Source organism: Artibeus jamaicensis, unplaced genomic scaffold (assembly GCF_021234435.1).
Source record: "Artibeus jamaicensis isolate MK-2021 breed Jamaican fruit bat unplaced genomic scaffold, CSHL_Jam_final scaffold_1964, whole genome shotgun sequence".
NCBI classification, from domain to species: Eukaryota; Metazoa; Chordata; class Mammalia; order Chiroptera; family Phyllostomidae; genus Artibeus; species Artibeus jamaicensis.
The window spans coordinates 31,033,963-31,048,996 of NW_026522030.1; the positions used below are offsets into that span (position 1 = coordinate 31,033,963).

Sequence of the window (15,034 nt, forward strand, 5' to 3'; positions counted from 1 at the left end):
GAGGCGGCCGTGACCGCTGCGCCCGCCGGCCCCGCAGAGGGCGCGGGAGCGGGAGGCGCCCGTGGAGCCGGGGGCGGGCCGGCCGGCGGCGGCGCGGGCTGGGCGGGAGCCGCACTGGGAGGCGCGCGCTGCGGCTGCGAGCCCCGGAGAGCCTTCGCGGAGGGGCCGGGCGGCACCGCCTCCCCGCTCCCTCCGCCTCTTCCACCTCCTCGGCCTCCGCCTCCTCCTCCCGCCCCCCTCTCCCTCCCGGATCTGTGCTCCAGTTCAGAGAAAGAAGAAAATGTGTGTGTGTGGCGAGGGGGAGGGCGAGCACTGAGCAGCCGCTCCGCGCCTGGCAATCGGGGCCGGGGGTGGGCGCCTGGTGGAGGCGGAGGCAGCGGAGCGCGCGGCGTCCCGGCGGGCGGTGGGCGCGGGCAGGGCGGAGGGCGCCCGGGAGCCGTGTCAGGCGGCGGCGAGGAGCGGGCGCGCCGGGCACAGCGAGCCGTCGGCGGCCGCTCTCTGCGGAGACGCCCCGGTGGATGTGCTCTCGTCGTCCGGTGCAGGGCTTCGGGGAGCCGCGGCGGCGGCGGCGCGGGGGGCGAGGCGGGCCGCCCTTTGCCGGGGAAGGAAGCCCGGGCGTCTGAGCGAGGCCGGGCGCGGCGGCCTTTCCCTGCGCGCCCCCCGAACCAGCCTACCGCGCCCGCCGGGTTCTTGCCTGCGGCCCCAACCTTCCGCTCCTGACGCATCCCCGGCCCTGGCCGCGGCCCCCGCGGCGTTTCCCGCAGCTCGTCCCGGACGCACACCCGGGCGGCGGGGGCTCCACGGCCACCGCTGCCTCGGGGGAGCGAGGGCGGGAGGGTGTGTGTGCGTGCGTGTGAGCAAGGGGTGCCGGCTGGGCTGTAGCGGAGGCACTTTGGAAGAATGACTCTGGAGTCCATCATGGCGTGCTGCCTGAGCGAGGAGGCCAAGGAAGCCCGGCGGATCAACGACGAGATCGAGCGGCAGCTCCGCAGGGACAAGCGGGACGCCCGCCGGGAGCTTAAGCTGCTGCTGCTTGGTGAGTACCGCCCGGGGGCGGCTGCTGCAGACCCTCTCGCCGGGCCTCGGCGCTGCCCACCTGCCAAGCCCCGGCTCCCGGGTCGCTGCCCTCAGCGGCCCCCGCCCCCGGGAGCCCCGGGCTGGTCGTTACCCTCCCCAGGCGCGCCCCCGGGCACTACCCGCACCCGTTCCGGAGCGCGCCCCCGCGTACACACGCGCGCGCGCACACGGGAGTCCGGCTGCCCTGCCCAGGTCCTCGGATTGTGTCTTTGGGTATCCCTGAGGGCCATGCATTCGGGGTGCGCCTTTATCTGCTGTGCATCAGCTGAATGGCAAAACACTTGGGGGGGGCAGACGCAGGGGGTGGGAAAGGTGAACAGAGCAGTTGAACTTCCATTGTTGTGGCCACGGCGTCCCGTGGGGTGGCGGAGTGGGGAGCTGTGTGAGTGTTTGTGGCTCGAGGGTGCGAGCAGAGTCTGGGCGCGTTGGGGGATGGCTTTCAGCTGGGTGGCCTGTGTGCAACCATTATCAGTGCGTTCTGGGGTCCGGAGGGAATGGTGGAACAGTGGAGAGACTCGATAGCGACTGGATTCTCCAAGGAATGATGATGTGGGAGCCCAGTGGTTGGCTCTCCAAAGAAAGGAGGCTTATGTATTTGTCTGGGGGTGGGGGGACGGAGGCAAGCCCAAATGTGTCACCCAAATGCTGTTCTCGAGCCACCAGATCATCGAAAGGAGGGACCCCAGAAGAGTTTGTTGGCCAGTGGATGGTGACAGCCGTGTTTCTTGTCTGCACCATTCCTTGCAGATGAAGATGAGGGATAGGTGAGCGCTGTGCTGTGTAGTTGTTGACAGCCACGGTATCATTTGTATAATGAGGTAACCCAGATGTAGGCCTGTATTCACAATAGTTACTGCTGAAAACCAGTGCGCCTCTCAGTTACTCTCATGGAAACAAATAAAAACCTTTTGTTTAAAACGGACAGTATTTCAGTATGTTTAGAATCTGGGCTAGAAGGAAAACAGGAAATATACAGTACAAATTTCTCCTTAATCTCTAAGAAAAACAGTTGAACATTCTTCCTTAACACTAAGTTAGTAAGACAATGGTGTTTCTCAATTCGGAATTCTATTGATTATTATCTCGGAGAGAATGTTCATAATAAATGATCAGGGGTCACATACAAGTCAGCAAGCCATAACTCTTAGCTATTGTAGTAGGAAGAGCAAACAGCTTTGCAGTTACAGGCCTGAAAAATGCCTGCATTTGTGTCCAGGGTATTTGCGTGTATAATACGTTTCTTACACATTTCTGGAGGAAAATAATGTATTGTCAGTTCGGAATTGAGGAACATTCATTTTCTTTCTTGAGCATACCATCTCCTGGTTCAGGGAACCAATTGCCTTTTGTACTGAACTGCTTGTGTGCGGGATCATTTACAAGCCAGGAACAAAATACAATGATCACAAATAGTTACAAATGGTGAATTCACATGCTCTGCTTTATGTCTTCATAGTGAAACCAGGTTAGATAAATGTGCACATTTGTAAAGAACAGAAGGCAAAGCGCTGAATAAGAGTGGGCTTTAGGAAATGAAGCCAGGGATGGGGAAGTGCAGTGCGAAAATGAAGATCTTTTTAATTTTTATTCTCCTCTTGGGCTGTTTGTAGTGGCTGAAAACATGTAGTTGAATGTTTCCTGAGTTCTCACTGTGGGGAAGAAAATAGGGCAAGAAAAATGTATAGGGTGTTTATGTGCAGAATTAAGGGGAAATCATGCATTTTAGAGACCCTTAAGAACTGTTTTCTTTTCTCCGGTTTACAGTCTTGACTTGTTCTGTCTAGCTCTGAATCCACGTTTGAGGTCTCTCAGGCCAGGCCCGTTGCCTGAAATGTGACAGCTCCCGGCTTCTAGCAGGTCTGGGTGAGAGCTGCTAAACCCCCTCAGTTAAAGGGGGTTTGACTGAGGGTCTAGGTGTCAACGTCTAGGAGGACTTCTGGGGAAATACACATATATGGATGCTTAATTACATACCGTGTATTTTAATAATGTGGTGTTTTAAAAAATAAACTTGGAGATAGGAAAAAAAGTAAAACAATTTCACTGCTAACGTGGTGGTAGTGTGGAGAATTTTTTTTTTGGTCTTATTAGATACTTGAGTAGGGTTTAATACACCTCTACCCCAGTTCCCTGATATGGCCAGTTAGAAGTAATAGAAAATATGACTTTCATTTAGGACCTACATTTATCAGTAACATTAAAAAAATTATACAATTTCTGTTAGGAATATGATACCTAGACATCATGTAAGATTTGCTACAGCTTCACGTCCTAGGTATGTTACTTTTGTAACAGAACTTCTATGATATCTACACTATTAATGTAGTAAATGCTATATGCTAAATGTAAGTTTGTGTGTGTGGATGGGCGTGTGATTGATTTCAGGGTTTTTTCAGTCCAGGAGGGAAATGATGCTTGATCTGAACAAGGGATAGTATTGGGGAGGAGTTCCCTTTGAGAAAATTTCCTGACCTGCTGTTTTCTTGAGTCTTGCTATTCCTTCACTCATTTAAATGATACCTATCTGGCCCTGGCTGGTATAGCTCAGTGGATTGAGCTTGGGCCTGTGAACCAAACAACCATGGTTCAATTCCCAGTCAGGGCACATGCCTGGGTTGCAGGCCAGTTCCCAGCAGGGGACGCATGAGAGGCAACCATACATTGATATTTCTCTCCCTCTCTCCTTCCCTTCCCCTCTAAAGATAAATAAAATCTTTAAAAAATGATACTTATCCAAAGGAGGTTATAGATGTATCATTTTACAGTTTAAAGGGTCACCAATATTTTTAACTAGCTTACCGAAATTGAGGATTTGCCCTTATATTTAAATAAAATTCCTGACACCATTTTAATGGAAACTGGTTTATATGGCCAGAGACCCTTGCATTTGTTCACATAATTATTTAATTTTATATATTAATAGTGTGGAGAAATTATTGTAGAAAGGGAAAATAGTGGTTACCTGCCTCCATGAAAGGGTGGCGGTAAAATTTGGGCCATTTTGAATCACCTCCAGCAATTATACCATTGTTTCCCAAATTGTGCAATACTTATGTATATTGACTTTTTATTCTTCTTAAAAATGAACTCAGCCCTGGCTGGTGTGGCTCTGTGGATTGAGTGTCAGCCTGTGAACCAAAGGGTTGCTGGTTCAATTCCTAGTCGGGGCACATGCCTGGGTTGTGGCCCAGGTCCCTGGTAGGAGATGTGGGGGAGGCAACCACACATGGATGGTTCTCTTTCTTTTTCTCCCTCCCTTTTCCTCTATCTAAAAATAAATAAATAAAATCTTTTAAAAAATAAAATAAAAATGAACTCAAACTACCATAAAATATCATATTTAATTCTGAATTCTTTTTTCCTTTAGCTGATTCATTGTCTAAATTCATTTTTATTAGTGTTTATTTCTTTGACACCTTTGAAAACTTTGCATTCTATACATGTATGCAAGAGAATGCTTTAACTTGGTTGTAGTTTTATGAACTTTCTAGGTGTAAAAGTACATTATGTTTTCTTCAATTGATTAATATCCATGAGTATTAACTAAATATTGCTATTGGTGGAGGCACATAGGTCACACTATAGATCAATAGCATCAGTGTCTTGAAGTCTACATAAAAGAAGTGACTTTGAGTGTCAGATTCTAGTCACAAGTGTTCATACTTAAAATTTTTTTGGTTTCTTGAAGAAATATATATTTTTCCTGTTCACTTGTTCTGATTTTGCAGGTTTTTGAAATCTTACTCTTCAGATCATAATCACCCAATAGGAAGATTTATCAAACCTATTTATTACTTGAATTCCACCTTTTGAAAACAGGCATAGTTTTGGCCAGTCGTAAATGGAAGAATGTATCTTCTGGATCTTCTAAGTGAATTACAGGTGTGATACATAATAGATTTTCTGTCTATTGTAGACTGGAAGTTTATGAAGGTAGGGGTTGTGTCTCTGTCGGTTACTGTGAAATTCCAGCTTCTAGCACTGTGACTTACAGAATGCTCCCAGTATTTGTTGAATGAGTAAATGTACTTAATGATTCTCCTGATAGAAATCATAAAATAATGAATAAGTTATAGATATACAGGGATATATAATGTTTTCAATTTGTGGCAGATAAACTCATGATCTTTTTAAAAACATTGTGTGCAGCTCTTTGAGCCAAATGAATACAAATGCATTCCAGGATAGGAAGTGTTCATGTGAAATGTAGCATCATGTATCAAACCAGTGTGTTATAGTTCTTCGCTGGGTGCACTTGGGAATACCAGTCATGCTTTAAGTATGAAAGTTTAAAGAAAAATGAAAAGGAAACCATTCCACGTCTGGTGTTGTGTAGAAGCTAGTTTAACCCTATCTCTTTTTTTTTTTTTTGCCGTACACTTTTCTCTGGGATACACTTGTCAGAGTACAGGTGGCGACAGCAAAATTTTAAGATTTACTTATCAGTGACATGAGGAGAACCAGTTATTGAATACAGAATTTTAGGAAGGTAGAACATTTTAAATTTGAGACGTACATATATGTATTGAAAACTGTACAGCACAAGAAGGGACACAGAAGCCCGGGGATGCCCTGACAAGTTTAGACCATAGGCAGAGTTCATTCACACAGGTCTGGATGAAAACACCCTCCCCACGGCCCCTCCATGAGTTTGCTGGAGGAACAATGGGGATGTTGATTGCCTGAATTAACCTAGAGGTTAGTGGCTGTCTAGGATGGCTACCCAGAACCACAAAATGAAAACACCCCTCTCAGCAGCCCTAATAAAAGCATCTCCCTGGAAATGCCAAAATAGGGTGTTTATGAGGCTGCTTTATGACCAGACTGGTTTTATTCTTGCTACTCTTTGAGCTTTCAAATGTTGAATATGTTTCTAAATGTCAGGATTTATTTGGACTCATTTCCTCTTCTTTCTTTTTTTTTCTGGAAAAAACGCTTATAGTTTATATCTGAAGAATGAAGAGCATCCCTCCTACAAATCACTAATCAACTTATAACAAAGCCTTTCAGAATAAGGTTTTGCATTGAGCCGTGTGAATTCGTTGTCTGGAGCTGCCTTATTAACTGTCAGTCCCTACGGTGGTTCTTTGTATGGGGACCTTGGCACACATTAAAACCCTACAGAACAGTGAAGTTATCTCACGTGTATCCTTTCAATTATTTTTACGTATGTTTAGAAAAGAGAACCGGAAGAATAATTTGGTAGCCATTTTGTTTATTTCAAATAAGTTTGATAGGTTCTTTTTCATTAAAAAAAAAAGTCCCGCTGCATTTTATAAGAGATAGCTTATGTTCAATTTTTAGAAAGGCCTATTAAAAGTGTAGTTATTATTTTTATTACAGATGAGTTTTTAAAAACCTGAGACAGTTTTTTGTTGAGGCTGTGAGGCTCTGTGCTCTGCTAAACTTAGTGGGAAAAGGGAACCGATTCTTTCTTCAGGATCCAGGCGAACTCATCCTTGAAAAGAGGTGAAGGCACTTTTCCAAAGATGGTTTTATCCCAGCATTTATATTAATTTTTCTTTAAGGGGATGTTACTCGTTCTGTTGATATGAATGGAAATGTTGACGGGCTATTGTAGAGGGAACATAGGGAATTCAAACGGCACATCTTGGAAGAGAGAAAAGCCATTTTAAGAAGGTTAAGTTTGCTTTCGCCCCCAAATGGGGAGGGAATTTGTTTCCTCCAGACTCTTATGTTTTGGGTTGAGGGGAATACAAGTATTTGTAGCAACAAATTTAAAATCTAGTTTCCTAGTTGAGGGAGAGGGCAGTGCCATTTTTCAAAAAGAAACTTTTTTATCCTGGCTTTTAAGGCAATGTTAAGGTCTTTGCAGAATTAATCCTGGGGAAGTGTGAAATAGCAATAGAAGGTAGAATGTGTGATTGTTGGTAATTAAATCCGTGGCAATAACTGACTGCAGTAAACAGTGAATGTTTTTTTCTCTTGTTCTGCTGAATGGAGTAACATTAAAGAAAGAGCTGTTATCAGACCCAAACAGTATTTTGTGTGAACAGCTGTTCCTAATAAAATTATAGGAAGTTGTTTGACAGTCACCTTTGATTTGTTACATTACTGATATGTAAAAATCTGCCTGATTTCTCAGCTAACATGCAATAAAAAGGGAAAAAGGGACCTAGACATGCTGTCGGAAATGAGTTCATAAATCCTAGGTGGTCGTGAATCTAGACTTTGCAAACAAAAGCAAGCATCCATATTGCAGTGCTGAGAACCGAAATCCGAATTCCCTGAACAGCTCTGGAGTTGACCCTTCCTTATGCCCAGCCATGGTTTTGGAAATCAAGGCAGAATATTTTGTTAAAAACCGTTATGGTTCAATTTAAAGAACAAAATGAGTGTTATTTAAAAGTCAAGTTATGAAGAGATTTCAAATTTATGTATTCATCAAACTCTTGCCAGTTATTGGAAAATGAACATTTCCTCTTTTTTTTTTTTTTTAAACCAGGGATGCCATAAGAAAGACAGCTACATACAGAATGCTGGTCAAGAACAAATATTAAGCACCTATTATGTTCAAGATCACAGGCTATATGGGACACTCCTTAATTTCTTGTTTGCCAACAGGAAAGGCTACAAGCACTTGTCACATTTCTTGTTGTTTCACAGTTGACGCCCTCGGACTGACATGTCCTTCTGAGTATTATTATCCTTCCTGGCTTGGGCTTTTCTATTGGCTCTTAATACAAAGAAAGAGACAAAATAATCTGAAGGCCATTGTAGAAGCTTTCTGGGGATTACACAACTGGGGAAAAGCAGATGATCTTAAGAATTTGAACTCCTGAGTTATATATATATGTATTTCCTTGGAGCATATATGGTACTTTTCCCCCTTTAACTACAACTGTGAGAAACTCTTAGAAACCGCCTGCCCTGCCTCTCTAACTGGATTGGTAGCTCCGTGGTTGGGTGGGGGTTGGGGGTGGGCAATGACAGTGCCTCTTGTTTCTTTGTATCTCAGTGTCCCGCAGTGCGTGGCAGGATTTACAAAATTACGTTGTCAGTAATTGGGCCTTATACAGGGGATAGGAGGGCGAGGGCAGGTGGGTAGCAGGGTTCCCGAAAGAAAGTAGAGCAGGTGGAAGAAGTGAATTTAAATTTTTTGCTCGCTTCTAACAGCTATTATCCGTATATTCCCCACTTGCCACTCCTGTTTGCTGCTCTGTGGGCCACCTGGGGCACAATGAAAGGGATTCTGTTTTAAAGACGAAACTGAAATATTCTTTGTCTCCCTGCCCGCTTCTCATTCATTCTCCAGCGAGAATGATTCATTTGAACATTCTTACATTGTTTTGGGTTGAAAAGCCAATAGCATTTATCAAGTAGTTTGAATGGAAAATTGTTACACACACCAGGTCCTTTGAAATTTGAAAGTTCCACACACCTTTATTACAGAATTAGTCTTGGATTGTGAGCCATTGGATTGCATTAAGAAGCAAAGTATTTGTTTCAAGGAAGTGTGGAGTGGTTAAGGAGCTAGAATGTTATTAGTGCCTTTACGTTCCTGCACCTCATTGGTGGGAACAATAATTGATTCACAAGTTAAAGAAAAAGAGCTAGAGTGAGACTTTTTGGCTCCGTTGCAGGAAGTGAATAGTGATATTTAAGAAAGATACTCATGTGTAGTTCTAAGAGAAAGCCTTGTGTTTTTTCCTTCGGTGAACTAAAATCATGAATTAATTGCCTCTTTCAGAATTTGACTTTTTTGATCATACCACTTGCTAAAAATTTTAAATAGAATGTTTCTTTTGCTTTTTTTATATTTTGAAGATATTTTTCACCTCTTCTATTCTTCTTGTTTCTTCGTTATATTTTCTTCTGCTGAAGAGGCAGCAGGGTGATGGCGGCGTCTTTCACGTGTGTATTTCCTGGTAACTGCAGCTGACGACAGATGGTTGTTGCGACAGAGGACCGCCTCAGTGCCTTGCCCACCCATTATTCAGTCTTCTACTTGCTGCAGCCCCCTGCCCCTCAAAAATCCTTCTGTGTGAATCCCACCCATTTACTCTCTCATCATCGCTTCCTTAAACAAAGGCTAGGAGAGGTTCCTTGGACTCTGGTGCGCACATTTGTTTAAGATTTAGGGAACTTCCACGGTGGTGCTTCTTTCAAACATCGTGTGGCTGGGCTGGTGACTGGGGAAGTTGGGGGCTTTTAACACATTAAAAGAAAGACGCCTACCTGTGAATGTGCTTTTGGTAGATGATTAACTTTCTTTAGCAACACTTGGGTGTGCAAAACAAAGTGCATCCTCATCGTATAAAATGTAAAATTCTCCTTTCTGTTCCACGGGGTGGGGCCTCGAGACTGCTCGTGATTGGCAGCGGAGAGTTGGTGAGCCAGTGCGAGATAACTGTCGTGGGCCACTGGGTTTCAAAACAGGGTGGCGGTGCATTTGCTAGACGCGGAAAAGTGCTGAAGGCCTGTGTTGAGTAATAGTTCAGGTTCCTCATTTAATCATTTAAAAGTCCCCATCTCAGTGACTTAAGAGCCTTATTACATCGAAACATATTTCCATATAGATAGTCAGGGAGGAAGACATCAGCAGGGGCCTTTGCCTTTGTTATTATACCCAGTCAGTCTGCATAGGTTTTCTGCTTTGTGGTTCTTTTCATTTATTTTCTTTTATTTATTAATTTTTAAAGATTTTATTTATTTATTTTTAGAGAGAGGGGAAGGGAGGGAGAAAGAGGGAGAGAAACATCAGTGTCAGAGAATCATGGATCAGTTGCCTGTCCTGCGCTTTCTCACCCAGGACCAAACCAGCAACTCAGTTGTGTGCCCTGACCGGGGATCGAACCCAGCGACCTTTCGCCTTTCTGGACGACCCACTCAGCCACACTGGTTAGGACTTGGGGTTTTTTTTTGTTTTGGTTTTTTTTTTGCTGATAGAGATACAATGATATTTTCTTCCCATGTGAATTGATCTTTTAGGGCCTGGGCTCTTCAGAGCTCCTGCATTATATGGTTTTTCTGCAGATGGCAAAGGCAGTTTTCCTCTTGTCCTAAAGAGCTGACCCATTTCCTGTGACTTGTTCTAATAATACGAGATGACTTTAACTCTTGTTCCTAGTTTGCCCTTAAAAGAACGGCAGGGTGGTTGGTTAAGTGTTTAACTCTCTTGTTACTCTAACTGTCGTGGTAGAGTATTTTTGAAAATTGGTAAATTGCGTACAGACACCGGTGAGACTGGCTTTGTGAAAGTTAGTGTGGCTAAATGATCACGTACTCCTTCTGGCCCTGCCTGGTGGTTTAGGCGTGTGTGCTTTTTCTGTACCTGGAGCTGGAGACCTGTAATTGGAAGGTGGTTAAGTACTCCTGCTCTACCTCCCCTGACATGAGGGTTTTTAGTTTGTTTGTTCCTTTACTGTTTCTGTAGAAACTTGCAGAATGAAGAGATTGGAGCACATCTAAGGGCCATTTAAACTTTGGAACTTTCTCTGCTTCTTCTCTGCAGCTTTGGCCGCCTGGGCCAAATTCTGCCCAAACTCAGCCCTGGATGCTGGGCCTGAGCCCAGGCCTGCTCCAGAAGTGATGGGATGTCTAAGGAGGTGTTGCCAGGGCTGGTGAACTCTCCTCCTAGCCTCCCTCACTTTCCTCTTTTTTCCTTTGAGAATAACTTTGTTGCCTTTCAGGCAGCTCACAGTGCCCCGAGGAAGGATAGTGAGGAAAGCCGAGTGAGGAGGAGGCATCACTGAGTCTGTCCAGCGTTGCCCCTCCCCCTGCCTGGCACGCTGCTGATAGTTTGTTTCACTGCTTTCACACGGAAGGGTATCCAGCGCCTCCTGCCATATCAGCATGGGTCTCTTGCTTCCTGCAGGAAGGGCGACATCCTGGGAGGCACAGAGGTGGGGCCCCGGAGGCTGAGCGTCCCAGCGTGGTCCTGCCCAGGTCTGGGGGTTTTCTTCTGCCCTAGGCAGCTACCTGAGATTCACCACTGCTTTTTGTTTTTCTGTTTCATTGGGCTTTAAGCAGTGCTTTACATTTGCTTCCCAAGAATCTCTGCTTCCTGGGCTGCTGTTTTCTGCCAATTTCAGTGAGAGCAGATTGGCCTTTTGGGCCTGGGCACTTCGAGTGCCTTGCCCCCTGACAGGGGCACCTTTGGGGGACTGCTTCGTGTTTGGAGCCAGTAGGCCCTTATCCAGGACCTTCCGGGAAAGATTTAGAATTAACCCTTGGGTGGACCATTTGTGTCCATTTGTTCTTTTATTACTGTGCCCGTTTGTTCCCCTTGGGCCTTTCATTGAAGCTAGAAAAACAGATAATGTTGAACCACATACATAACATAAAGTAAGGAACGTTTATACAGTTTTGTTTGAAAATGTATCTGTGTGTGTGTATGTATATCTATGTATGTATATAAATTTTATTTTGCTCTGGCCTCTGAACTGCCCTCAGTTATGGCCATGGTTAGAAAACTTTAAGAAAGCGACTTCCTATATCTCGTCTGCATTCTGGAGAAGACCAAAGAAGGAACAGCTAGGCTCATCCTGCTCTTTCTGAAAGAGCTGCACTGTTAAGGAGACCCAGTTCTACTGGACGTGCCAGGCAGGCATTTGGCATTCTTTGACCCCTGCTTTGCTCCTGGCACACGGCTTTCTCGTTATCTTATCGGCTTCAGGCTCACTTACCTTGATTTCAGATTTGGAGTTGGACAGGTGCATGGGGAAAGGAGACCAGTCACAGGTGAAGGAGAGGCACGGGGGATCCAGTGGGGTGTGCAGGGCAGAGTGTGCTGTTCTAGTAGGGTGGGGCCGCTGGATCTGCACTGGGCTCTGGGGGGGAGGAAAGGAGAGTAAAGGAGAGGTGCCCTGTGTGTTGGCTCGTGTCCTTGATCAGGAAGAGCCAGGCCAAGCGGCTTCCCCTCCTCAGCTCCACTCCCCTACCGAGTTTCTTTATCATTGTTACATCTACCCTGCCCTTCCTCTCCTTCCTCTCTCAGAGCGAGGGCTGGGAGATGAGCAAGTATCGAAGCCTGAGTTGTATGGGAGGGGTTTTGTCGCATGCACTTTCCTGTTCTTTTGCTCCTGGAGGTTGTTAGGTACACTAAGCCCAGATACCATGTCAAGCAGTGAAAAAAACCCACTCACATATGAAAAAGAAAATTCACGATATGACTGTGTGGTGGGTTTTTTTTTCCCTCTCAGCTCTTTAAAGTGATGGAAATGCATCCCTTCCTGGATTGAGAACTCTGCTTCTCTGGTGGTAGGTTATTAGAATGTCTCTGGAGAGATCCTTGTCTAGGAAGTCCGCTTCCATCGGGTCGCTCCCTCCTACAGTAGAGCTCCTTTCGGTTGCCCCAGGCAAAGAGTAGGTAAGTAGTATCATGAGATATTCTTGACAAGTGGAGTCATACCCAGGTGGAGGAGGTACGTGTTATTACATAGGTATACCTTGGAGATACTGTAGGTTTGGTTCCAGGCCACTGCCATAAGGGCGGTTTTGCTGGTGGAGGCTCTTGCCTTCCATGTGTAAAAAAATGCAACATCTGTGAAGCGCAATAAAACAAAGTGCAATAAAACAAGGTATGCCTGCTTAGAAGTAGTAATTTTTAGCTGCAGAAGGCTGCTATATTCTGGTTTTGTTCTCTTCCAAGCTGTTCACTTTCTAGGCCATCCCATCCAAGTCCAGGGAGTGGACTTTCTCCTCAGATTATTCAAGGTCCCTAAAGCATACTTTCAATTATGAGCAACATTCAAAATGGGCTACATTTGTTCATGATAGAATTAACTCAGGATGGTTTCTTGACTCATACTGTAGGCAAATATATTTTCGATAATTTGAATAATTCTGAATAATTTAAGAGCAGAGGTAGGGAGTACTGAAACAAAATGGTACTTGAAAACAATCTGTTTTATTCCCAGTCACTTCCTAATGGGTCAGGAACTAATGAATTACCGTAATGGTAGCTCCTCTTGGAGCCAAGCAAGGGTCGGACATGGATTATGGAGATGCAGGTCCCTGATGTGTTCAAGTCCTAGGGATTGGGATGTTCTCTGCACATTCTAGCTTCTGTTACTGTCAGGCCACTGTCTAAGGTGTTTTCCAGAGCATATTAGAAGTAATTCAGAAACGTTGGGCGCATAACATCTCTTGTAATGATGAGACCCGTAATTTTCCATCTTACGGGAGAGAGGGTACCTGACCTGTATATTGCTTGATCAGTTTCGGATAAATAATTTTTTTTCCCTATCCATACAATTCTTGGCAAAAAGTTGCATTTTAGTGGAGGAAATTATAGGACTTCATTAATATTTCTTCAGAGAAATCTTGACTCCAAATGTATTTTCATGAAAATCACCAGCTGTGTCCTTTGAGAAACACATTTTCTTTAGGGCTTTCCACTTCAGGCCGTGTCGACTGTGGGAACAGAGATTCTTGTCTAGGGTTTTTCTAAATCCCCAGAGTCTCTCTGTGAATTGCTTCTCAGATTACAGTGTATTCTTCCCAGAATTAATTAAGGCATTGAGCATCCCTAGTTCTGAATCATGGGATCACATGATTTATTTTTTTCTATTAAAAATATTCTTTTATGTATAATGTATCTTTAGGCAGTATCCTGTTGCTGAATTTACTTTGTATTTCATTGTCTTTTTGGAATGAAATAAGAACATTTGAGATATATGTCTTCTGGTCATATGGTTGCTTTCTAAAATAATAAAGTTTAATGAGAAAACTGTTTCATAGGCAAAGTTTGAGTCAAGAAGTATTCATATTGCACTTGAATTGCAATATTGCAGTATTCATATTGCACTTGCATATTGAATTTTCTTAAATTCTCAAGAAATAACCTGTATGTTGTTTTCCTGTTAACCAAGACAACCCATTCTGTTAATTAATTTTTTGTGTTTTTTTCATTGATCTTGAAAATTTACAAATGGTGCAATGGTTTTTTAATAGAAAGTTTGAAAAAAGAATTTAACACTTATTCATAAATGTATTCGAAATGTACTAATCTAACATAAGAAACATGATTTTTTTCTGTGTTCCTTTCTAGTTTGTTTTACTTTTGTGTTTCTTGCCCAGGTGTTATCATACTGTACAATTTAACATTATGTGTTAAATATTTTCTATGTGGCTATGTAGACTTAATGTTGATATTTGGAGTTGCTATATAACATTTTATTAGACTCTGTGTGTGTGTGTATATATATATATATATATATATAGTTCATTTGTTTTTCTTTTTCTCTCGACTTTCAGGTTTGTCCCAGTGTTTTTGTTTTCAGAATAATGCTTTGATGAAGTTCCTGGTGGAGATCGCATTTTTAAAACAGACATGCACACTGCTGTTAGATTAATAGGCCTGTTGTTTCTAGGTAGATGATATGATAGATTTTATGACTCTCGAGTCTATATACCTAAAACATTTTCCAAAATGATCGTATACATTTTGCAACATCATGAGTGATGATGAGAGGGTATCAATACTAGGCAAAAATGGTACATAAGTATAAATTGGCATTTATTTGATTACTAGTGAGAATGATCATTCTCCATATGTTTATTTCTAGTTGAATTTCTTAGTTTGTAAGTTGTCTGTTCATTTCCTTTGCCTCTTTATGAGCCCTGAACATACAAATGAAATTAGCCTTTTAAAAAATATTTACTGCACATAACTTAAACTCAGTCTGTTGTTTTTCTTTTTCTTGCTGTTATTTAATACAAAAGTTTTTAATTACTCTGAAGCCAAATCACGGGTTGGTCTTTTGCTATTCTGTTTTAAAATAAAAATCTTAATCTGCTGTAGATACTCCATGAAAGCCAGATTTACTGCTGTTGTTATGGGTAAAACTAGATTGAATGTTGCGTTGTCCTTTTTCAAAGTGAAAATGAAATACACATCTAAAGTGACACTGTCACAGATTACGCCACATATGCTGTAACAGGCCTTTTTTGGTCCAGTAGTATGTAATGGATATCTTGTTACGTTAATGCA

At 43.6% G+C, this 15,034-nt stretch overlaps 1 protein-coding gene across 1 annotated transcript in view; it reads left to right on the forward strand.

Moving 5' to 3' along the window:
* Positions 1 to 433: 433 nt before the first annotated feature.
* The window catches only part of LOC119052107 (guanine nucleotide-binding protein G(q) subunit alpha), a 270,598-nt gene continuing 255,997 nt past the window's right edge, over positions 434 to 15,034 (forward strand). Inside the window, exon 1 of the mRNA XM_037149107.2 lies at positions 434 to 1,036. Within this exon, the coding sequence (XP_037005002.1) occupies positions 901 to 1,036 (136 nt within the window). The 5' untranslated portion in view covers positions 434 to 900. The remainder of the gene's footprint in view (positions 1,037 to 15,034) is intronic.